The 25,901-nt window shown below is 37.2% G+C and overlaps 4 protein-coding genes across 4 annotated transcripts; 3 read left to right on the top strand and 1 right to left on the bottom strand.

Annotated features, from left to right (window-relative positions):
• Nucleotides 1–4,464: 4,464 nt before the first annotated feature.
• EV154DRAFT_556372 (uncharacterized protein) lies at nt 4,465–6,616 on the top strand (the record flags this gene model as incomplete). Its single annotated transcript, XM_051605345.1, has 10 exons — nt 4,465–4,486; nt 4,556–4,660; nt 4,695–4,755; nt 4,988–5,184; nt 5,498–5,579; nt 5,661–5,751; nt 5,830–5,914; nt 6,105–6,228; nt 6,357–6,397; nt 6,471–6,616. 10 exons carry the CDS (start codon nt 4,465–4,467, stop codon nt 6,614–6,616), a joined length of 954 nt encoding a protein of 317 aa, XP_051451501.1.
• Nucleotides 6,617–6,878: 262 nt separating this feature from the next.
• On the top strand, nt 6,879–7,557 carry EV154DRAFT_102094 (uncharacterized protein). Its single transcript, XM_051593854.1, has 2 exons — nt 6,879–6,968; nt 7,024–7,557. The coding sequence occupies exon 2, from the start codon at nt 7,032–7,034 to the stop codon at nt 7,443–7,445; it is 414 nt and encodes a 137-aa protein (XP_051451500.1). The 5' UTR covers nt 6,879–6,968; nt 7,024–7,031; the 3' UTR covers nt 7,446–7,557.
• A 12,202-nt stretch (nt 7,558–19,759) lies between these two features.
• EV154DRAFT_556371 (uncharacterized protein) lies at nt 19,760–21,035 on the top strand (the record flags this gene model as incomplete). The annotated part of the gene is made up of 4 exons (XM_051605344.1): nt 19,760–20,171; nt 20,248–20,587; nt 20,663–20,873; nt 20,901–21,035. The coding sequence occupies 4 exons, from the start codon at nt 19,760–19,762 to the stop codon at nt 21,033–21,035; spliced, it is 1,098 nt and encodes a 365-aa protein (XP_051451499.1).
• Nucleotides 21,036–23,225: 2,190 nt separating this feature from the next.
• Nucleotides 23,226–23,741, bottom strand: EV154DRAFT_570337 (uncharacterized protein; the record flags this gene model as incomplete). The annotated part of the gene is made up of 1 exon (XM_051606193.1): nt 23,226–23,741. One exon carries the CDS (start codon nt 23,739–23,741, stop codon nt 23,226–23,228), a length of 516 nt encoding a protein of 171 aa, XP_051451498.1.
• Between the last annotated feature and the right edge of the window lie 2,160 nt (nt 23,742–25,901).

The following is a 25,901-nucleotide window of genomic DNA, read 5'->3' as shown; positions in this document are numbered from 1 at the left end:
GCTTTAATTGAGTGATTACGAAACTAATCAATAATTTTACCTGCACTTCAAACGGCTCTCAACAACCCTATTTCATCGAGGACTATTAATATTATTTTTACTGTTTTTTTATCTCATTTTATTTTTCTGTGTTTCTCCGTATACATTATTGACACAAGTTCATAATTAGACTGGTTAAAGGTCGAAACGCTTGTCAAAAGTTAGGTGCAACGCATAGTTAAAAGAGCGGTTTCGTGTACTCGGTGTTGCTGCCGAGTGGGTCACACGGGGTCGTAATAGATACCCACCAAAGATTTTTTTTATTTTTTAGAACTTCCTTTCGATTAAAATAGCACTGGTTTTATTTCTAAATATTACATTGCCAAAGGTCTTTGCCAGGGAGAAGAAATAAATCCGGTATAAATCCCTGTACAAGATAAAAAAAATGTAACCATGAAACATGAATGCAATCTTGCACTTGTTTGTTGACGTTCAACGAGAGGTACGTCCATTATTTATTTCGTCTCCGGCATAGAACCTTAATACAATAGCGAAAAACAGATTTTAAGCCCATGCTGTTACTATGCCATTGTTATGCGACAAATCGAGCGCAAACCCAATTTTTCTTTCTTTTTAAACACCTCCTAAAGTGCAATACACCTTTTCGGGTATGCACCTATCAAAAATACTTCTTTTCATCTTTTTCTTATCCTCAGATCTGGGACCTCTTAGGGCCCTCGCAAGCACATCAAACTATTTTTTAAAGATCCCGATTAAGGACATTTTTTTTTTTTTTTTTGTGAAAGGTTACAGTTTTTCCAAATAAAATCTTTTAAAATTTTAATAATATGTATGGACGATTAATAACAGCATTGAATATTTTCAGTGCTAAAAAATCCGAATTGTCCAAACGAAGAATTAAAATCTGCAGGCCCCAAAAACCTTCTATCAGATTATTTAATGTCCAAATCGGATTAATGAAATCACAAATGTTGTTTATTTTTCAATAAGAGCCTTTCATTTTTATCGATTTACTTTTTTTCTAACATCTCCATTTTATTTTACAGATATGAGTTTCCAAAATTATTCAAGTGCTGATTTCATCAATGGCCAACGCCCAAACCTCCTGTGGTAAGAGGCCGACCCAGAGTAAACCCTCCGTCTGCTGCACAGATTCCCACTGACGTACCTGTTCCATCCTCTCTACTGGAATGAAGAGTCGTCATATTTCTACGAGGCGTTGTCCAGTAGAATTAAGAATTTCCATTCTATCTTTTTCGAGAAATTCAGATTCTTCGTTGATTCGAACTATAAGGAGCTGCAACTGAGACACGATAAACGCAATTTGTTGTGGGGTCATCATTCTTAAACTGTAATTTTTATCTTTTTAAAATAATAAAAAAATCGGTTAAACTGAAATTTTGTCTTAAAAAAAAAAAGGAACAGATATTTTAGTAATCTGCAAAAACTTTATTGTCAGTCGTGCCTATGACAATCTTGGTTGGCTCGACTCCGACTCCAGATGTGGTTATAGGCCTTCAGGCCGCGCTTTTATTCTCAGTAATATATAAATAGGAATTTTTATATTTGTTGGTAGATGGTAAATGATTTTCCGAAAAAGAGGCTTATCTACCACGAAATAAATTGACAAAAAAAACAGAAAAATCATTAAGTTAAAACTCTCAAGGCAAATTACAAAGTTAAAAGTTATAAAAAAACATTGTAAAATTTATTTTAAAGTTGCGTGTTTGATCTACGGAAATGTGTTTCATACTTATCTTTCATTCTTTGAGTGATTTGCATAGTACGTTGCAAAATTTCATCTACAACCGTTGCCTCTTCTTTTGTCATATACTTGAAAAGACGTGTTAAATCAGATCGAGAATGGTTTAATGTGGCCACGTTATCTAAGAAATGATCCTTTAATTCTTCGTTATGATCCTGTTAAATGATTGTGGCCATAGGAGCCGTCTCCAAAACAGGAACATTATCAACAACGTAGTTGTTGACAGACGAAGGAAAATGCAATGAAAAGTTAGTATGGTTTTTCAACAAATACATATGCTTACATGGCTGTCTTCGTTTGCCGAAATCGGAACAGGAACAAGACATAATGACATTGTCAATGGTTACTTCAATTGAATAATCGATTGAAACACCATCGACAAAGGAGCTAACCTGATACCTTCTAATTCCTTCAACATCTACATCCGAGGGACCACCAACCATTCTCTCTCTATCCCCATCATCAACTTCCTCAGCCTCAAGCTCTCTGATTCTTTGCTGCTTAAAGAAGGGTGACATCGCACCGTTACCCTGAATAACCCTTTCAAATTCTTGAAGGAGGTAATACTCGACATCATTGACCAAAACAAAAACGAGCTTGTCGAGTCTCTTGTTTCTAACTCGGCCCAAAAACACGGTCTTCAATTGATTGTGCCAAGATTCGATAAAGTTGTTGGTCAACATATGAGAAAATTGGATGTCTTTGTACGATCTACTCCAAACTTTAAACTTGTCTTCAGTACGCCAGTTTCTGACGAAGTAGTCCATAAACTTGGTTTGGTCGGCATACTCTTCTTGGAAACCAATAATCTTTTGATGGAACTGATCAAGATCTTCTTCGTATACGATGCGTTGTAAATAGCTCATCATTTCACCTCTGAGCACTCTATTCTGAGAAGGTGAAAATTCAGGAACAGAAACAGAAGCAAGATGTTTGTTCCAAGCCTGAATCACATGGAAAATGCAGTACTGAATCTTTGTCTTTGCTGGATCAAAGGTGTTGGTAATTGCATTTACCTCGGCCTGGCAACAGTCAATGGTAAATTGTTCAGGATCAACCAAAAGACAGGCATCCCTCAAATGCTGAAGCCATTCAACAATTGGTCCAGTGCCATGATCATTGGTAATCATATAGGCAACTGGCCATCCTCTGCCAATGCTATTATCACGAATGATCAAAGTATACAAAATATCGGCCATATTGCTGGAAATACTATGAGTGGCATCCAAACAAAACGCACTGGAATTCTTCATTCGAATCTTCTGATCGGGGGAGACAAACCCACAGGCGAACAAGGATGGGTCCTCAGTGCATGCCAATTTTCCAGTAAAGCATTCGTAGCCTTCAGATGGCAGTTTTGTCTCAATCCAAATTTTAAAAGACACCATATGATCCTTATGAAAATGATACATCTCCTTATCAACCTAAAACGCGTTATTGTTAATATCAATATTCCATAAATACTGAGTTTATATAGTCTGACCTTGTTCATAGTGTTCCAGATATCATGGTAATTAACCTTACGATGAGACTTGCGACCATAAGAGTCAGCTGCCTTCAACATATCAATTCTAATTTGACGAGGAGTCTTTGATAAATGCTTCAGCTGCTGCAAAATCTCATGTAAACGGTCTCTTGGGAGAGAAAGAGTGCGAATATCGTCCATAAAATCTCCAGGAACATGGTTTGTATGATCCTTTTCGATAATGAGCTCATAGAACTCGGGATAAGCATAAAAGCTTCTAACACGAAGAGTGCACTTGCAGTCAACCTTTTTCGATTTTTTTTTGAACGGGTCGATCCTTGGCAACAGACTTGTAAGTACCAGCACGATGACAGCAATACTGTTGAGAGAAACGGAGAGAAATGCTTCTAGCCTTAGCTTCTTCAAGAGAGAAATCCAAGGGTTGCTTGTTGGAATTAGTGATTCTCCAGCCATAGGCACAAGCTTCGTTGATTTCGGCCAGGCAATCCTTCCAGCTAGCTGATTCTACTTTAATTGTTACGCCAGTATTTAACTGCATTACACCGGGCAAAGTTGAAGGAGTAAGGGCTTCCATAATGTTTGTTAAAGAGTATATCATATTGTTAGATGACATAATTAGTTCAGGGTTGTAATAAAAAAAATTCTTATCAAGCGCGTGAAGCAGACAGGTGCTTAAAAAAAAAAAAAAAAAAAAAAAAAGGGAATCACAATCCTGTTTTCGGAAAATCATTTACCATCTACCAACAAATATAAAAATTCATCACATTGGATGTCGGAGTGGAATCAACTGGAATTGTATTAGGAACAACAAACAATTATTTCTTTAAGCATTATTATTACAGTTCAAATTTCTTTCGTCATGTCGTAAAAGTGCCATAGATTTTTATTGCCCCCAAATATTAATTAACTAAATAAGGGTTGAATACACCAACTGTCAATATATCCTTTTTCCTTTACTAAACATCATTGAACAATTTCTATAATAACCAATCCCACTTCGAGCTCTTCTGTTCCACTCGTAATAGGGTTAGATTGACAACCCGTATTCATCCATGTCCTACCTGCAACAGAGAATGAAAATTTGAAGAATCACCGCAGAATCCATTCTGTTAATGATCCTGCTGATACCTATGAGGATGTCGAATGTGCTTTACCTGCTAGCAACAATGACCCATTGACTTCCTCTCCTATTGATTTAAATAGTGCTTCTCCTATGCAACAAGAAACACCAGCAGGTAAGTTATATAAAAGTGCAAGGTGTATGACTAAACACTTACTTCGATTTTTTGGGTTACATGTAACAGTCTGCAACGATCAAAGGGATTTGGGTGAAAGAGTTCCCTATTTAACTGAATGTAGGTTTGAGGAAACCGAGGGCCTTGCTCATGCTTACAATAATGCCGGTATAAGTGAGAATAGCTTTATCAACGGCGATTTGTTTAGTATCTAGCTTTCCAAGTTGGTTGACGAGAACGAAATTTCTCGAGCGGGATACAGAGGGCTGGTAAGTTTGATTAATACGGTTATTAGAGACCACGCTCAAATTATGGAAGGAATACATACATCATTACTGTGACAATTCCTGTTACGTAAGCATATTATTAAAAACCAAACAGAGCCACATGCCAAAATATCCCACGGTGATGTTATTAATGCATTAGTCAAGTCCAAGTCGACTATTCGCGATCATAAGTCTGATACTTGTAAGAGCGGATGCAAGCTTTTTGTAATTGCAGTGATGATCAAACGTGTCCACATTGCAATGAATCCAGATACAAGAATCAGAATTATCTGGCACGTGCAGCAACCACCACCATCATGTCCGTCAGTGATATGCTTTCACAAATGCTTGCAGACCCAAAAATAAGGGATCTTACGCAGTATAGAGTGAACAGGGAAACAAGTGAAGGTGGAATTCGTGATTTTTTCGACGGTCAAGATTACAAGCATTTTGTCAATTCATAAGAGTTCACCAATCCAGATGATATTGCTATCGCTTGATGTAATGATGGTTTCGCTGACTGCCACAAACACAAGATAACTCATACAATGATCCACGCAATTATCTTCAACTTCGACCCTTCTATTAAGTAATTATGCATTTCCTGTAAAATAGTAATATAAATTAATATTACTCCTTGTTAAAATATTCGGATGCATACTTGCTACAACTAGCCATATTGCCAGGTCAAAATAAACGAAAGGATTTGCATTCGTTTTTAGTGCCTATTATTTTGGAATTGTAGGACGTCTCGGTTCATCGGATGTTAATTCAACAGAACGAGCAAGAAATCTGCAGAGCAAAGGTACACCTAGTAATGGCTTCCGGTGACATTCCTGCTGTCGCCGATATGGCACATGTGGGATCCCATCCAAGTCCGTTCGGCTGCAGAATTTGTGAAATTATAGGACAGTAGCAGACAATCGACGTGGAGTGATGTACTTTGACGATAACTTCGTATCTTTAAGACCTTTATCCGATTTCAAGCAAGGCAATCCTGTAAGTTAAAATTAATTAACTGACTACTATGGTTGTAATAACATTTATTTGAATGTCAAGGGTACGAACATATATCAGCCAAGCATCTTAAGTGAATTTCTTTCGTTTTTGGGTTCATTGTTTTTTGCATTGGATGAGTTACATTTGATAGCTAGAGGTATTGGTAAGATTGTGAACGATTTCATCATGGTGGATATTTCCAAAAAAAAAATGCCTTTTTATTCCAATGTCGATCAGACCAAGAGCAAAACCGGCTATCCTTTTTTCATCCCAAAACCCAAGTTGATAGAAATAGGCAGCGCCATTAAACAATTAAGGATATACATACCAGGATAGTTTCGATAACTTGATAGCAAGAACAGATGGGTCTCGTGCTGTAGATTGGTTAAATTTCCTTTTATATGTTGTTCCAACATTAATCATCCCACAACTTCCAACCCAGAGCTCGAAAACAGCAATCCTTTCGCTGGTAAAAGGGTAAGTTCTTGCCTTGAAATGGGAGGTTCTACAGCAAACTCTGGTCGAAATAGAAACGTAAGTAAAAAGAAATAATGATACCTCGCATAATATTTTGTTACTCACCCCCTTTAATTAACTTTCTACAGATTTTTTCAAAATTGGCATGAATTTCTTGTTGAACAGATGGGTCATAAAAGCCTATCTCGTGCTGTGTTTCGACCAGTTCAACACTATTTAATCCATATTCCGTTCATGATTAGAAAACAAGGTCCTCTACATCCTTAGTCGACAAGATCCACGTAGCGTCCTGTTGGAAAAACTGATAAGACCTAATAGACAAAGTGGAAAAACACCAGTAATACCATCGGAAGAATTACAACTTGGGCTTGTGTTTAGAGGGTTGTAGATATTGAGTCTATCTTGAATATAGTCACAGCAAGACCGTATGATGGTGAATAAAGCTTTGTGCCCAGACGATACTGGAGGAAGTCAATTGTGGTAGCCTTTTGACAAGTCGAGTTATTGTCATCAAATTTGTTGATAGAAGGGGTTGAATAAGAGGTGATCATGAAGGCTTTAGACAAATAGTAGCGACACACGCTTTCTGATCAACAGTTCACACTAGACAAATATACAATTACAATGGCAGCAAGCATGTGGAAGGGATCGACTGTATACGTGACTCAAATATACAGACGGTATAAAAAAGAAGTGTCGCGTGGAAACCAGTACGTCATGTTCTACAGTCTATATCAAAAGTAAGTATCGTGCGATATTAAAAAGTAAATAGCCAACTCACCCCTCTTTTGATAGTTTACGAAATGTCACGAAGCAATGTTGGTTTGTTGGCTCCGTTGCTTTTTATTTTGCGCTTAAGCCTTTTTAATGGGCAGATGCAATTCTTGGTACCGATGGAGGTAATGAGCCAGCATGGGGCTTTGAACCATGACACGTCGATCCCAGGGGTCAAGATGATGGCACCAACACAAACGCCCAAATATGCTGTTGTAAATGTGAACGACATCATAAGTCAAGTTGGGTTGGTAACATATCCACAAGTCGCAAGACAGTTTTACGTTATGCTCCGTACTATGTGTTTGATGATAACAGACAGGCATCCGCTGGTAGATGTAATATGCTGTATGTTGTTGATCTTTTTTTTTTTATTTTTTTATCTTGTGATCCGATCACAGGAGTGTAATAAACCTGTTATATATATTTCTTGCTTCATATAATGTCTCAACAAGGATAGTAGTATTAGAGTAGTTTAGAGGTAAGAAAGTAAAAAAGCGGAGAAAAATGTTTTTATTAAAATGTAAAAAAAAAAGCGTTTAGCTACAAAAAACCAGATTCTTCATATTAATAATTTTTTTCATTTCTTTAAATTTATAAAGGCTAATTATACGCGCACCATACTTTTTGCTTGAAAAAAAAATCTCGCGCACCATACTTTTCTGTGCCGGTCAAATAATAAATTCCGGGTCGGACCAAAAATAATTTTTGCACATTGAACTTTTTTCTTGCGCACCATGCTTTTTTCGCTGGCGCACCATACTTTTTTTCGCTGGCGCACCTTACATTTTTTGGCTGGTGGACCATTCATTTTCCCTAGCGCACCATACGTTTTTTTCGCTGGCGCACCATACTTTTTTTCGCTGGCGCACCATACTTTTTTTCGCTGGCGCACCATACTTTTTTTCGCTGGCGCACCATACTTTTTTTTTGCGCACCACACTTTTTCGCGCACCATACTTTTTTTCGCGCACCACACTTTTTTTTGCTTTATTCTTTTTCTTTTAAACTTTTATTTTAAAATGAATTCAAACGATTCACACCAATCTTTGAGTGAAAGCCAATTGTTAATCAACAGCCTTTTGTCTGTAATTAACCCCGCTGAAGAAGTTAAAGATAGTTTCGAGGAGATCTTCGACAAACAAAACGATGAACAAACCGATGCTGGAGAGAAACTGGCAGATGAGTATGACTGGGAATGTCTTACTGACCCGGAAGATGAGGATATCAGCGTCAAAGCTACACGAGATGTTCCTTCATTTGCTGAGACTGTCCAGCCGAATGAACGTGTCATTGAGGTAAAGGCTGCTTTTATAGCCGAATTTCCAGTTGGAAAAACATTCTTGGACAAGGAAGCTGCAAGACTTCAAATACAGTCTTTTGGTATGACCAAGAATATCCCTTTTGAGACTCTCAAAAGCGACAAATCTTACATCAAGTTGATTTGTAAGCATTTTGGTAACTAACGTTCTGCCAGAAAGGGTGAAGGTAATTGTAACCATAATCTGGCATAGAGTGGAATATTAATTCTGTAAATTGTTTTCGAAAATAGATGCAGAAGATGCAGGAAATGATGAAGGATTAGAGAGTGGGGTTCAACGACCTAACAGAACCACTGGACGAACAGGATGCTCCGCATTTGTTTATGTCCGTAAGGATGCGAGAGCTATCGGTCAGCCATGGACAATTCGATCCAGCTGTTTCGAGCACAATCACCCTTTGAGTGAGGATAGAAGGGTGTATCATAACAACAGAAAGCTCGAGGCCGAAGATCAAGAACTCGCAATTAGTCTCATGCGTGCAGGAACAACACCAAGTGAAACTTTAAAGGTAAGGTTGAAAGTTGATATGGAGAAATTAATCGTTAGTAGAGCTGTAATCATAATAAAAGTTATTGTTTTGCCTATAATCTTTATAATGTCTTTATATGCCCCCTTTTTATGCCTTTTAATAACACTAACACGCTGGTAAATAGATTCTTGAGACAAGAGGTGTCAATAACTTAATTGTCACGGATTTGACTAATATCCAACAACAATTTTGTCGGGATAACCACACTAACATGTGGAACTTTATTAAAAACCTCGAGTCCAGTGGCCATCAGGTTCGTTACATGACAGATAACGATGAAAGAATTTGTTGTGTGTTTTTTATACACCAACATGGCATTGACGAGGCCAGAAAGCTTTCGGAGTGTATTGTAATCGATGCAACATACAAGACCAACTCCCACAAAATGGTCTTGTTAAATTTCGTTGTAGCTGGTACTTTGCGTTCCAAAGAAAAGCCCAAGCAATTGACAACGGTACCTATTGCAGGATGCTGGATGGATCGTGAAACAGGTGATCGATACCGATGGGCTTTAAAATGCTTTCGTGAGATTGTTTGGCCCGTTGGTGGAAGCACGGAGGACTTAATAAAGTGCTTTGTAACTGATAATGACGAAGCCTTATTAGGAGCAATCAAGTCTGTATTCCCTGACAGCAAACAAATTTTATGCTGGATCCATGTGCAGAGAAATTTTATTTTGAGATTTAAAAAAAATCTGTCAAAGGAGAAGAGACAGGACAGTATGTAGGAATAATAGAAAGAAGTAAATATGTCCCTATCAATTTTCATCTAAGCATAATAACATAGGAAACGTTCTGGAAGTGGAAGTTAAGTCATTCATGGCCATCGTAAAGAAAATGGCTTTGACATGTGCAACAAAAGCCGAATTTTTAAATGCCAAAGATGAATACGAGGCTTTTGTGTCCACGAAGGGTATGTGTATTCAAGGTGGTGCCCAGACATTAATTAAATACCTTCACTAGTAAGCATTTATTTTTCCTATAACATATTTGTCTAAATTAAATTACGTACTTCGTTTATTAACTCGAACATATAGCATGATGCTCAAAAAGCAATATTGGGTTGGATATTATGTCAACAATTTTATGCATATGGGTAATCGAACATCAAATAGAGTCGAGTCTACACATGCAAACATCAAAAGAAGTAACAACACTTCGTCTGGTAGCATGGCTGTTGTTACAGAAAAAATTGATCTGTGGATTAAAAAAAGAGTACGTAATAGCTGAACCACAGTTTATATTTTGTTTACAATTCTAAAAAAAATCTGTTTTCTAGGAAGACTACCGCAACTTACAGTCAATCAAATAATCCGTCTCTCAACGACCAGTTTTTTTAGAACATGATATCATGGATAAACTTTCCTTGATAAAATTGAATGTTTCCAGCTTTGCTTTCGAAAACATCAAGAATGAGTTGATGGAAATGAAAGCTTCCGAGGAAAACCCTGTCCACGTAAGCCATGTCTTATCTGGTGGGAGCTGCCTCTGTAAGCTTAGAAGAAATTTTAGGCTTCCATGCAGACACATCCTTGCTGTCTCGTTTATCGAAGGAAAAATTCCATTAAACGTGATTCACCAAAGATGGAGAATCTCATATTTTGAGGGCAGCGGTAAAAATTCAATGTCTTACAAATTTTATTATCCTTCTTAAAACTAAACTAATAATAATGTACTTCATAGTTGCTACCGTGGCCGAAGTTTCTGCCGAATTGGCTAAAGGTTCTCCGGACGAATTGGATATCAATACAACAGAAATCCAATTAAGACTGGAAAAATTGATGTCTTTGTGCAAGGTTTTGGGGAGCCAACAAGAATCCGTTGATCTCATAAAGGACATGGATGCTTTGATCAGTAAGTATTCAAACGATCGTTTAGAAAACACTCTCGCACCAAAAATTGTCGAAATACAGAAGGGTCGTCCTAAAGGCACCAAAAGAAACAAGCTTGGTGTGGAGCACGAAGACGAAAAAATATCTAGCGAGCAAAAAAATGCGAAAAAAAATAAGCAAGAACAAAAAAAAGTAGAAAACAACAAAACCCAAAAAAATAAACCAAGTCTTCGTGAGCCATCGACAACAGCCATCAATAAGCTCAGATCAAAGTAAATTTATACCCTGCTTAATATTTCACGGTATTAATATCTGTATTTTTTTAGATACAAACCATCTGAAGTAGTAACACGCGACTCTGACAATAGCAATCTATTCAAGATGCTAGATAGTCAGTATGCCAACGATGTTCTCGGATTTGTTAATCCCACTCCCGATGGCAATTGTGGATTTCGCGCTGTCAGTGCTGCTGTTTTTGGACACGAAGAAGCCTGGATCCAGGTCAAAAAAATGATGTTAGCTACTTTTTTAAAGTATGCTAACTCCATTTATGACAGCTACGGTTTAAACGAAGCCTACATAACAACAAAACTTCAGTCAACAAAAGCGCCATGTCTTGACAATTTGAATCTTTGGTTTGATTGTTATGGCTGCCCTCAAATAGTTGCTGATACGTTTAGACGACCCGTAATCTTGCATGCAACAACGCCAAAAACGGACAAATACGATAATCTGTGGAGGGATGATGACGGAAACGTCATTTATACCAAGGATGCAATAACTTTTGTGCCATTTCTTGGTTTAGATTTGGAGAAAATGAATGAACCTATTGTTCTTTTTTTTATTAACAGTCATTTCTATATGATTGAGCCCATCGTTGACTCCAAAACCAAGAAAGCCATTATCCCAAAAAAATGGCCAACCATCAATTTCTCTCATCAAAAAATATTCAATGCGCACCGGGACATCTGTGTTAACGACGTATCTGAATATTATCAAAATAACTAAATCTTTTTTTTTTTTTTTACCTATCACTTATCCTTATTATACTTATTCTTATCACATTTATCCTTAAAATTATAAAAAAATAAAATAAAAAACTTAGACAAATAAACATGAGATTGAACTCAAAAGCACAGTAGGAACAGTGATGGAATTGTTTAAACTATTTAACATCATGTTTGCATCCATTATGTGTGAGAAAAAGTATGGTGCGCGAAAAAGTGTGGTGCGCCAGCAAAAAAAGTATGGTGCGCCAGCGAAAAAAAGTATGGTCTGCCAGCGCTAGAAAAAAATTCATGTGCAAAAATTATTTTTGGTCCGACCCGGAATTTATTATTTGACCGGCACAGAAAAGTATGGTGCGCGAAATTTTTTTTTCAAGCAAAAAGTATGGTGCGCGTATAATTAGCCAGTAAAAAAAATTGGCAATAGTTCTCCTTTATTTTTTAGGGTAATTATACGGACACCGTTTTTTTTGGTGTAAAAATAATTAGGGACACCGTTTTTTTTTTTTTTTTTTTTTTTCACTGTAAAATATTTTCAGGGACACCGTTTTTTTTTACGGACACCGTTTTTTTTTTTTTTACTTTTTTTATATTAAACACGAATCCACAATGATTGAAATGACCGAAGAAATGTTGAACGAAACTGAGCTGCTTATTCAAGCGCTTCTTTCCGAGTATAACGATGAGGAGAACATTAACGATGGCTTCGAAGAAATGTCTACCAATGTTAGCAAGAAAGAACGCGAAGACGCTCCTGTCAAAACAGGTCTTATGGACGAGTTTGACTGGAACACGGTCAGTAATGTTGAAGAAGAGGAAGTAGAAGCTGATGAAGAAGGAAGCTATGAGACTGATTTTCCAGTCCCATCTTTCGAAGAGACTGTTGGTAGCAGTGAAGCTGTTGTTGGTATGAAGGAGGCTTTCGAGAAAGAGTTTCCAAAAAAGAAGACATTTGCCGATAAGAATTCTGCAAGAGCGGAAATTCAAGAGTTTTGCAAGGCTCAAAACATCCCATTCGAAACTTTGAGAAGTGACAAAGTCTATATCAAACTTGTATGCAAGCACTTTGGAGATTATCGCAGCACCAGAGGTGTAGAAAGTATGTATTTTTCGACTTCAGTGATCTTATAATTATAGTAACAAAGTGAAAAATAGAAGACGGCAATGATGATGAGGGTGGATTCAAGAGACCCAACCGAAAGACAGGTAAGGTTGGGTGTACAGCCTTCATCCACCTAAAGATGGATTTGAAGGACGTGGAGAATCGCTGGTTTGTGAGTAAGACGTGCTTTGAGCATACGCATCCTGTCAGCAATAACCGCAAGATGTACCACGTTAACAGAAAATTGGAAGCTGAAGACCAGGAATTTGCGATCAAGATGATGCAAAGTGGAAGCACTCCCAGTGCAGTCTTGGAGGTAAGGGATTTAAAAATAAATAGTGGGTTTTGTAAGGAGTTAGTATTGTTTGTGATCTCTTTTAGTTTAAATAAAGAAATATTATACGTAAACCGTAGAACAACTTACAAAATAAGACGATACTTGCAGTTGAATATAAAATGTTAAATTGCTATTTTGTCTATAGATGTTGAGAACAAGAGACGTTTGTAATGTTACTGTTACAGATCTCACGAACATTCAACAACGATTCTGCAGAGATGATAGCATCTTTATGTGGGATTTTATAAGACGCTTGGAAACAACAAATCATCATGTTAGATATTTGACAAATGAAGACAATAGAATACAATCGATTTTTTTCATCCATGAACACGGCATCGAAGAAGCTCGTAGACTGCCAGAGTGCATAATTATTGATGCTACTTATAAGACAAATTCACATAAGATGGTCTTATTAAATTTCGTTGTTGCCGGTGCTTTGCGTTCGAAAGAAAAGCCAAAACAGCTAGCAACCGTTCCTATTGCCGGCTGTTGGATGGACAAAGAAACAGCGGAGAGATACCAATGGGCTCTACAATGTTTTAGAGATATTGTGTGGCCTATTGGCACAAATGAAAATTTGTTACCCAAGTGTTTCGTTACCGATAACGAAGAGGCTTTGTTAAAAGCCATAAAATCTGTTTTTCCTGACAGTAAGCAGATCCTTTGTTGGATACATATTCAACGTAATTTTCTTCTTCGGTTTAAAAAAAAATTAACATCGAAAGTAAAAGCAAACAGTAAGCTATTATGCCAGCCAGATTCAATGTATTCTTTAGACTAACTCAAACTACAATCAAATAGATCCTGAAATGCAACTTGAAGTTCGCAGTTTCTTAAAGATTGTTCAGAAGATGGCTTTTGTTTGCTCCACTTTGGAACAATTCAAAGCTGCAAAAGCAGAGTATGATGCTTTTGTGTCTCGACCCGACCTTTGCACTAAAGATGGTGCTATTATTATGCGAAAGTACTTGGAATTGTATGTAGTCATTTTAATTTCATTTATGCTTATGGAAATATTTAATGTTCTGTCAAAAATCAACTAAACTATTTTCTTTAGCATGATGAAAAAAGCTAGATTTTGGGCAGGCTACCATGTGAATGCACTCATGCACATGGGTAATCGAACCTCCAACAGAGTTGAAGCAACCCACGCTAATATTAAGCGTCACGCGCATACTTCTTCCGGAGGTATATCTGTTGTAACTGACAAGATCAGCGCATGGACCCAGAAACGAGTAAAATTTAACTTTTTTTTTAAATTTAATTACATTTTATTCTCAGTATTCGCAAAATCATTTGATTATCATAAACTAACTATCATATGTAGGAGGAGTACCGAGATTTACAGTCTACGAGAGAAGCATTGTCACAGCAAACAATGCTACTTGATTCTGACATCATGGCCAAAATCAGCCTTATAAAAATGAATGTTACTAGCTTTGCCCTTGAGAACATAAAGTCGGAGCTTGTGGAAATGAGATTGGATAGCGAAGACAAAAACCACAAGAGTCATGTCATTCCTGGAGAAAAACCTTGCCTTTGCTCTTTAAGAAGAAACTACAATCTTCCATGTAGACATTCCTTAGCTAAGCTGCTTTTGGAAAACAATAATGTCATCCCTCTGAAAGCAATTTCCAAACGATGGAGAATATATTACATCAAAGGAAGTGGTAAGATTTTTATTTTTATTTAAGTTTATGAATAATGAGCTCCAAAACATCTAGTTGCCACCATTGCCGAGGTTCAACAAGATAAACCGGAGCCACCACCAGTTTGTAGTGACGACCCAAACAGTCCTCAAGGTCGTTTGATGTTGAGATTTGAAAGATTTTCTTTGCTGTTGAAAACCGCCAGTAGCCAACAAGAATCGGAAGACGTTATCAAGAGAATTGACGAATTATACAATGAGCTTGTAAGTAAGTCATCTGTGGAGTTAGCCCTTCCTCCAGCAACTGTTATTTCTCAGAAGGGCCGACCAAAGAGCACCAAGAGAGAAAAGTTGGGAATAGAACATGAAGACCATGCCATCAAACAAGAGTCTAAGAAACGGAAGGCTGATGAAATTCTTGACCTACCAAAGAATAAACAACCTAAAAAGCAAGAAAAAAAAACAAAGACTAAACCAAGTGTGGCAACCAGCCTCTTGAAAAACGTCACCGTGAAGTAAGTTTGTTCTATTACAACAACAAAAAAATATCTTAAGATTAACCGGCTGCTGTCATAAAAGATACAACAACACGCATATAGATACCGTTGATAGTAATCCTGGTTTGCTCCAACAGTTACATCCATTGGACGCTGACCAGGCTTTAGCTCTTGTCAATCCCCAAGGTGATGGCAACTGCGGGTTCAGAGCAGTGAGCCTTGCATTGTTCGGCCATGAAGAGGGTTGGGTACAGGTAAAAAAATCAATGCTCAATACTCTCCGTTCCTACCACAGCGTTTATACAACTATCGAGCTGGATATCAAGTATTTCGAAACGAAATTGAATACGAACAAGTCTCCGTGTCTCGATTCTGAGGATCATTTCATGTGGTTTGATACTATTGGTTGCCCACAACTCGTCGCAGACACATTTAAACGACCAGTGGTGCTCTTAAGCTCATCACCTAGGATCTTTAAGAAAACTGGTATTGAATATGACGATGAAGGAAATGTTGTATACAACAAGTCGAGACAAACTTTTGTTCCTTTTTTCGAGTTAGACACTCAACATTTGACTAACCCGATCATCATCTTCTTGAGTAATTCCCACTTTTATCTTTTAGAACGCAAAAGCAACATCAAAAACAACAAGCCAATTGCCTATGAGCATTGGCCCGACATTAGTCCCGTTCACAAAAAAGCTATGACAGTTCACAGGGATATCTGTACAAGCGATTTTTCTGATTTTTATCAAAATATTTAACTTTTTTTTTTCTCTTTTCCATCATTTTATAACTCAAATATATATTATCCTTCCTAAAAACCATTATTTGTTTTCTTCGTTCTACCATGTTTACTAATATTATTTATCCCTGTACTCACTAATAGACGATGTCCGTGTCCTCAAAAAACGGTGCCCTTCAAAAAACGTTGTCCGTAAAAAAAAAACGGTGTCCGTAAAAAAAAAAACGGTGTCCGTAAAAAAAAACGGTGTCCCTGAAAATATTTTACAGTGAAAAAAAAAAAAAAAAAAAAAAAAGTCCGGCCCGGAAAAAAAAACGGTGTCCCTAATTATTTTTACACCAAAAAAAACGGTGTCCGTATAATTACCCATTTTTTATAAGATAAAGGCGGCGAGCAAGAAAATTTTGACAATAGTTCTCCCTTGTTTTTGTAATTTCATTGCTTGAAATCCACACTATTTTCATCTTAGCTATCACTATTTTTTTTTTATTTAAAAAAAAAAAAAAAAAAAAAAAGATTATTACACATGATGATCTTCATAAAAGGTTATTTTTGTTACCTATTCAGACAAGGCATTACGTCAGCTATACTGGGCAGGAGCTATACCATATAACAAACAGATTACAAATGACATTGAGCACTATTCATTCTTGACACTTTTACACAAGAGGCATGCACCTGGTAGATGGGACAAGGACGTTTTCTTTTTTCTTTTTTTTTGGTGACCGAAATTATTTTGGCAATAGTTCTCCCTCAATTTTTACAAGTGGATAGGCCGTGAGAAAAATTTGACAATAACTCTCCCTTGTTTTTTTGTATGATATAGACAGCAAGCAAGAAAAATTTGGCAATAGTTCTCCCTTGTTTTTTGTATAGTCAATGGCTGGAATACACTCTATTTTCATCTTGGCTGTCACTATATTTTTTTTTAAAAAAAAAAATGATGAATACAATGGATGGGTATGATTTTTTTTTTTTTTTTTTTTTTTTTTACCTGTGCACAAGTATAATGACCCAGATTATTCTCCCTTGTTTTTTTATATGTTTTTACGGCAGCACGTACACGAGATCGCATTATACCAGTAGTTCATTAAAGCCATAAGTATCAATGCATATTCCTTCTATTTTTTTTTTTTTTTGTTGGGGCAAGAATATTAGATCAGAGTACATTATTTATTGTTCTTCCTTATTACCTACAGGTTGAACAACCTCTTGGCAAACATCTTGTTCTTGTTTATTATATCCAAACACTGGCGCACATCAAGACAATGACTCTACAAGAAAAAAGAGTGAGTTTTAAATAAATAAAGATGACGATGGGTCTTGTGAATTACCCATACAAGTAAGAAAGAAACCAGTAAAGATTGACAGTTATTCCATTTTTTTTTCTTGTACGCAAGTAATGACCAGTGGATGTAAGTAGTACTATAACCATTTGTTACGAGACATAAAGTCATTTTACTTGTCTTTGTAGTGATGCTCGCCAATTAAAAAAGAGATTCCTCCTGGTCTACTTTTTAAATGTTAAAGTTTAGAGTCATACATCAAGAGAATGCAGCAATAGTTCTTCTTCTTGCCAGAGTAAGAAGATACATACACTTAAGCACAGAGGAAGCCATAGTCTATTCAGTGCACATTATACTTGTTTTTAAAAATGCTTAAGAAAGATTTTTCTCCAAGGTATGAATTCAATAATGTATGGATGAGACAGCACAGAGAAAAAAAGGTAGTGTTTCCCTTTCTTGCGCTTGGAGACTACACGCAGTGGTATTCTTGTACAGTAGTGATGAAAGAGGTCCTTGTTTAGTAGATGGATGAGAAAAAGAACAAAGAAATAAGAGTCCCTTTTCTTGGGTGTCATGATTAAAACAATGAAATGGGTGTTCCTTGGCAGCTTTACTTTCTTGCTATGGAGGAATGGCTATGGACAGTGTTGATTAAAAACCAGTTCAAACGTGTCTTTTTTAATTTATTTTTGTTACCTGTACGTTTTCTTTGAACTAGATTTTACACCATGGTGACATCAGACCTTATAATTAACGACACAGACTAAAAAAAGACGCGTCTCATCAGTACACCACTCCTTCACACATAAAGCTGTTCTTTTATACTATACCTGGCAGTACAACGGGTGTAGATAGTCATCATAAAGGATACGTAAAGACTTGAATAATGTTGCAGAGGAAAAAAAGAATAAAAAAAAGGGGGGACAAATGACGTATGCGGAGATTTTGTGGGCGTGTAATCTGGAGGGTGTAATTTTTCGGTAAATTATTTCCCCGCAGGGTGTAATATCAAAAAAACCATCCCCCGGAGGGTGTAAGAAAAGCTACAATGTACTTCGCGAAATTTTTTTTTTTTTTTTTGTCTTGCCCCTTTTTCACTAATTACTATTATTATGACAACAACATCACTAAAAACGACGTTTAAAGCAAATTTTCCCGAGGAGTTTTGGAAGAGACTTGGTATGCTCATTATAACGAGTCTACCGAAAGCTTTGAGAATTTTTACCTTGACATTGGTTGGTCATTGACGAAAGCGAATTCTTATAAACCCAACAAAAATAAAAGTCCCGAATGTTTGAATCCTACAGAACATAAAAACGATCGTCGTATCTTTAAGTCTTGCACAGGTGCTACCAAGTGCCCTAAAAGTAGCTGCCCTTTTTACCAAAAGGCTACTCAACATCCTGTCAAAATTGCCTCTATTAAGGACAGCAACTGTCAACATTGCGGAACTGCCATGTCTTGGATTCAATGCAAAGTAACTGTAGAGTATATGTTCAGTTTCAACGAAAGCGCCCGTACAATGACACATATTAGCAACAAAGACAAGACAGTAAAACATACTCACGGTATTTATAACTTAAAGCATCTTTCAGCAACCGAAAAATGTAAAGTCGATGCTTTTGTTCAACAAAATCCACTGATGACACCAACAGCCGCAGTGTTTGGTGGCGAAAATAGCAGTGAGGCCACTGAGTTCATTAGAAAAATCAATCCAATTCTCGGAAACAAACACCGTGTAAAGAGAGAATTAAAAGAATCAAGACATCGACAAGGCTTTGCTGACAAAATCAACAATGACTTTTTGGCCGATTTTGTTAAAATTGAGGAAGACTTTACAGGACATATCGATCATGCTCAGATTGTTGATTCTAAGTTTTGCATCACATTTTCTCATCCTGCAATGAATTTGCTTCCCTTACCTTTTCATAAGTATTCTATCATTACTGACGTTACATTTAAAGCTGTATCGACCGGATTTTATCTGGTGTTATATGTCGTTTATTTGGAAGAGATGAGAAAACATGTTGTAATTTTTCCAGCTATAATTAAGAATCAAACGGCCGAGCAATTTGCTTTTTATTTTGAGGCCTTACTTAAGAAATTTGCCATCCAGCAGAAGTTTTTCTTCGGTATGATTATGGATTTCTCTTTGGCAGAACGCCAAGGTTTCCAAAAGGCCTACCAAAAATACTTTGGTATGAACGAGAATGAGTCTCTTGGACATATTAAAGGTTGCTGCTTTCATTAGATGCAGTCAGTCCAAGGTATTGTTAAAATGCAGAAAATTGTTTCCCCTGAAAATGCCAAGACGTTTATTGCATTGACTTACAAACTCCAAAAGACGACAAAACAATGGCTTGTTCCTTGAGACAGCAAATCTCATTCTTGAAAAATTCCCTGACAGCAGAGCATGGCTTCAGTGGTGACTTGAAAAGAGCGTTTCATCAATGATCTTCAATGCCAAATCAATGATGAAAAAGGATTTTCGTAGACACGAATTACGTATATCGAATGGAATCGAATCGTACCACCAAAACTTGTATAGGTTCATCACTAAAGGATCCCATTTAAGTCAAGCTTTGCGTGAAATTATTAAGGTATCATGGATCTACAGCGATGAAATGTTAGGCTATTACAATGATGGTGTTAAGCCAAACTATGGGTCCAAAAAGCGATCAGCCACCTCAAAAAAATTGAATAAAAGCTTTTATGAACTTAGTGATAGTAGAGCTCCGGATACCTTGAATGCAATCTACCGTACGCAATCGTCAAGCTCCAAGAAAAAGAAGGTTGTTGAAAAGGCGTCTTCTGTTAATCAAGGAACGAACTTTTACAATGTATTTGGAGTTGTTAAGGACAGTAAAGTTATTGACAAACACGACGATGAAATGAAAAAAAAAAAAAAAAAAAAAAAACATTGCGTCCTTCCTTGCAGATTACGACATCGCTGACACTGATGAATACATTCAAGTTGACGAAACTACAGTTGATTTGGAAGACATGATTTTTACTGGAACGATGGAAAAAGAAGTGAAGGAGAAGGTGTTCAATGGGTTCATTGTTAATGATCCCAGTCAAGATATCATGGGGGGAGAAGATTATGTTGATACGAATGACATTAGTGACAACGAGTCTGTAAAGTCTGTCGAATCCGTAGATTCGGTAAAACTATTCGAAGAGCTTTATGCTGAAGGTTATGTTTCTGAAAGCGATGTTATTTTAATGAGAACACACGGAAAATCCGTGGACTTCGCAATTCAGAACTTGAAGCAATTGTAAAGGATAGGCCAGCAATGAAGAAAACTACTCTGGCTAAACCAGCTCAAAGATAAACAGCTGTTGGCCGTTAGGACGTACCAAGACTTTACAAGAAAGTATGATGAAGGTGGCCGTACCAGACCAAACAGAACAAAACAGCCTTTACACTTTTACAGTCACATAAGCATCAACACAAACAACTCCTGTTTCATCGATGCCACGTTTGAGCTTCTTTGGAACAGTGTATTCCCTGCCATCGACTTCTCTGGCTTGGATTTTGAGTCGGATGACATTTTTGATCAGGTACTTATCAGCAGTTATCAAAAGTAGATTGAACCACAGTCCACAGACGTTTTGGACACTAAGCATTGCTTAACTCGAGAGTCCTCGTCGATGGCTAGAGAGTTTATCCGGGCCATTCCAAAGACTAAAGGAACTGGATTTCAGTACCCTCGGGGTGAATAATGTGATTGCCTGGAGGTTCTTAATCTGTTGATGACAAGATCTTCTCCAGAATTTCAAGAGAAGGTGTCAAACTTTCCAAGAGGTTTGACATTGAGGTCCCATATTTGTTCTGTGAACCCAAACCATGGCTTTGTAGACCCTGAATGTGAGTTCTCGCTTTGTTTGATATAGGTTTAGAGATGCGTTCTTGGATTCCTGCAAAAAAAAAAAAAAAAGTGTGTATATAAAGTGTAACGACAACAACAACGTATAAATAAAAAAATCACATTTAATCATATTGCCCTGGATTTTCGCACTTTTTCATTCTTTTACTTTTCAATAATACTATTGGGATTTTGCTTATGGTGTAAGACATATGTGGTTTTTTTTTAAAAAAAAAAGGGGGGGAGGGACATCTTTTGTAAAGTTATCCATGACATTGTTACTGCCGATGGATGAATGAATTTAAAAGCCATATTGAGCTTGAACTAAATTTCGATGAATTTAAATCGGAATTGCCTTTCTTTTATAAAAAAATGTTACAAAATGTTATATAAGGTATAAAAAGGGCCTAGAAATATGGATGTCAAAATTTGGTTATAATTCATTCGGTTTTTGGTTGTAAAAATAAAATGTACTTAAAAAGATGTGATATACTAAAATTAAAGATAGATCAGAATAAGAACATTTGTGGGCTCAATAAATAAGGTTTTACGATTTTGCACGACCTCAGAAAAATGTGTGCAAAGATGATGTATAAAAATAGTTTTACTGTAAGAACATAAGCCTCCAATCTTGATCGGAATGTTGTACTAAATCTTAGAAATAGCTTGTTTCAACTGTGGACGGTCGGGCAGCTTACTATTAAGGCTTTTTCTTAAAAAATTTTTTTGACCCGGAACTCATATTCGTGAGATAACTGTATCATGTAAATTTTGGGCGAGAGTTTTCCAACTGCTTTGTTGATGGGTTGATGGAATATTATTATTCTTATAATGGGATTATGCGTAGCCTTTTTAATAAGTAGATTATTCCGCAAGTTCATTTTCGATATTTTACATTTAAGGAAGGTAGTTTTTCCGTTACAAATAAAATGTGGCCCTCACATTGTTGCACAACCATATTTCATATACAGTTTCTAAATTAGTTATCCTTCATAAAATCGGAGACTCTTATCAAAAACAGAAGGAAGAGAATAATTGTATTGATGAATTAATACTTTCAGGTATTCACTGAACCATGTTCATACTTATATAATTATAGGATTGGAAAACAAGAGGCTAATTTAATCTAAAAATGCTTCTTTGGTACATGGGACAAAATTTATTTTTCGTGTCAAATATACTTGTGTGAAACTAGTTGTCAGTTTCATGATGATTTTTTTTTCAAAATTCCCATTAAGACTATCTATAATAAACGTGCTGTTGTAAATTTATATGTAAAAATAATAACGTGTCATAATGGTACGTGTATCTAAATGGACGTTCATAACATTTTAACAATCTGTTGTTTGGTTTGTATTTCTCGGGTAGGTAGTACATTAGACATGTCGAATTGTTGTATTAGTGCTACACCCTATTGCCTGTATTTGTTTTTGTTTAAAAGCAAAACGAGTGGTAAGAATAGGTTCTGTCAAATACGGTTTTATTAAATTTTAAATAAAGTCATAATGACAGAGATCCATTCATATTAAAGCATATGATAATTATAAGGTAGCTGAAATGGATTCGATACAATTCTGGAACCTATATTTATAGATGATGACCAATATAGTATTTTTGGCAATAACTTTAAAGAAAAAAAAAATCGGCATGCTAGCAATCTCGAGTATATCTCGGAGCCTTATTCACTAAATGCAGCGTTAATTATTGTGCGGCCATCACCAGCATTTTGGTGCCAGGTCTTTTTTATATTTCTCTTCTTTTAGCAATTACCGATATTGAATATTTAGACATGAAAATACAAAATAAGAAATATGATTGTGCTTTATATCTTCTTTATTTAAAGTCAGCGAAAATTACAAATAAAATTAAACTAATACTATCATATAATAATTGATTTTCTTTGAAGCGAGGTAAATTGGGAAGGGAGGGTGGGGGAATCATATTTCTTATTTTGTATTTTCATGTCTAAATATTCAATTCAAGTGTCGAATAAATTCTACTAGAATTGCTTGAGACACTCAAATCCAAAATAAGAAATATGATTGTGCTAATCCAGAGAATCCATGAAAGAATCAGAAGCATCCATAAATATATCCTCATCCGATTCCATCTCGATATCCTTGTCATTAATAAGCGTGTTGGTGAAATCGAATTCCGAAAGCTGTTCCCGCCTGTAGTGGTTCTCAAATGTCGATGACGATGCCCAGTTACCCATGGTGACTATATCTTCTTTCGGAATACCAGATTGTAGCGCCAGAGAAGAAGCAACCGATCGTACCGACACCCGTTTCTCCTTGGTAGACTTGTGAAGAAGTCTTGACATCCATGCTTGAATTGTTCGGATCTTGATAGGCCGGTCTGGTTGAATTGAATTAATGAACACCGACACTGCCTCGCAAGATGGTCTTCTCTCCCGAAATGCTTTGAATGTTTTGATGGGACAAAGATTTGAATTCACATGAGCTTTGACGGAAAATGACTTGATAATTGAGCGCCTGTCCCTTTTTTCTTTCGGCTTATGTACCTCAAACGACAACAACAAATCGTTACTCGACAAAACCATTGAAGACCAAGGGATACGATATAAGTCTGAAGGCCGGAAGAAAACACGTCACCCCCAATAGGAATGCCAACTTGCTTTGTAAAGTAGCCAACGATATATTTGTAGCAGATAATGACCCTAAATATGTGAAGGTAGGCTGCAAACTAATAGTGGGTCTATGCAATCTTACCGCCGGTGCTTGGTTGAGTAAAGCAGTAATAAACGCATTGAATCTCCTCATTCTTCCGTAGCAACATGGGATCCTTATGCAACTGAGTGACTGAAGCCCGCAATAGTTGTATCGTTGTAGCAGCGTATGACTTATCAGCGTGCATATCACTTAAAAAATTTATCAAATCTTCAGTGATTAAATTTATCTGGTTCGACTCTGTGATTCTTTGCCCATTCCAAAAATAGAAGTTGACCTCTTCTGTAGGAGCGATTGGTGGCATTATCCTCTAGACGTCTACTGATCAGTATTTGCTGGGCATTTTCGTTTAAGCTTGTATGCCTGTACTTGTTGCTGATAAGCTCCATACGGCTAGTTTCCAGTTGCTGTTGGTCATCGGCCATATTGCTGTTGGTGTTGGTAGGTGAACCACCGCTTGATCCAATAGAAGTGGTGGACCAATACTGAGCGCCTGGATCGTTGGAAACCAGATTGCTGTTGGCCACCAAGGTGTAACCATCGTTGCTTGCTGTACCTGCTCTTGTACCAACTTCTGAAGACACCTGTTGATTAGATTCCATGGTGGATTCAAATACGGTCGGTAGAATTGGCTCCACGGAATGGTAAACGCGTCGTTGGTAACGCTTCCCGGATCTGGTAGCCATGATACGTATCTTGAAAGCTGCTTGGTGTTCCTGTCGGCAAATAGATCCACGTCGTTTTCTCCCAGGTACTGTTGTAACTCTTGGAATATCTTGGGCTGTATCATCCAATTGTTCTTGAGGTATGGGCGCCGTGATTCGTAGTCTGCGATTGTGTTCCTCACTCCTTGCACATGAGTGGACTGTATCGTAATTCCTCGTTGTAGACACCACTTCCACAGGCTTGTTGCTAATTTCATTAATGGTAATGACTTCGTTCCCCCTTGCTTGTTCATGTAGGACATCGATGTTGTGTTGTCTGTTCGTATCAGAATCCTCATGTTGTTCAGTTGCGGGAATGTTTGTAACGCAAGAAACGCCGCTTTCAACTCCCTCCAGTTGATCGACATGCTGGCTTCCTCGTACGTCCAATGTCCAAATGCGGTTCTGCTCTGCTGATTTGTTAGTTTCATGCTGCATCCCCAACCCGTGTTGCTGGCATCTACGTATATGGTCTGCTGTGGTGTTTGCGGTAGTATACTTTTCCCATTCCATAGATGTAGATTGGTTTTCCACCAACGTAACTCCTCGATGCATTCCCTTGGTATTACCTGTATCTTGTCCCAATCTCTCCATGAGTTTACACTCTGGTTCTTCATCCTCATCAAATGCTGAGTGTATAGACGAGCTGGTACCAGTGCAAATGTGGCTGCTTGTATTCTCATTGTCAAACTGTGAATTGTACGAGCCGATTGCAAAGGATTGTTCAATACTTGCTGTATGCTGCGTCGAAGATCTCTCAACTTCTTTCCTGGCAATTGGGCTGTCATTGTGTTTGTATTCAATACAAAGCCTAGATGCTCTATTGACTGCTGGGGCGTTAGACTGGACTTGTTGAAGTTGACTATCCATCCTAATGACGCTAGTTTCTGTAAAACCAATTGTGTTTGCTGTGCTGCTTGTTCTGCTGAGCTGGCAATGATGATCCAATCGTCCAAGTATGCACTTATTCTGATTTGTTGATTCCTTGCCCATTCCAAAATAGGCTTGGTCAGTTTGGTGAAGAGCCACGGTACCAGCGAGAGGCCAAATGGGGCTGTACAGAATTGGTAGGTTCTCCCTTGCCATTGCATGCGAAGGTACTGACGTGAATCTGGATGAATTGGTATATGTAGAAATGCATCTGATAGGTCTATTGATGTTAGAAAATCTGATTTCTTTATTAACTTTGTTACCTCCTGAAGCGTCTCCATTTTGAAATGGGGAGCCTGGATGTATTGATTTAATTGTTTCAAATTGAATACTGGGCGTGAGCCCCCGTTTTTCTTGGGAATTACAAATAAATTGCTGTAAAATCCTGGTGTCATTGGC

This window comes from Mucor mucedo, assembly GCF_025094135.1.
Source record: "Mucor mucedo strain NRRL 3635 chromosome Unknown EV154scaffold_184, whole genome shotgun sequence".
In the NCBI taxonomy this organism is placed as follows: Eukaryota; Fungi; Mucoromycota; class Mucoromycetes; order Mucorales; family Mucoraceae; genus Mucor; species Mucor mucedo.
Note: the sequence above shows the minus strand (reverse complement) of the source record. Positions and strands in the feature narration are given on the sequence as shown.

Coding starts and splice junctions, on each gene's coding strand:
- EV154DRAFT_102094 (XM_051593854.1), top strand. CDS start 7,032: ATGTCACGAAGCAATGTTGGTTTGTTGGCTCCGTTGCTTTTTATTTTG.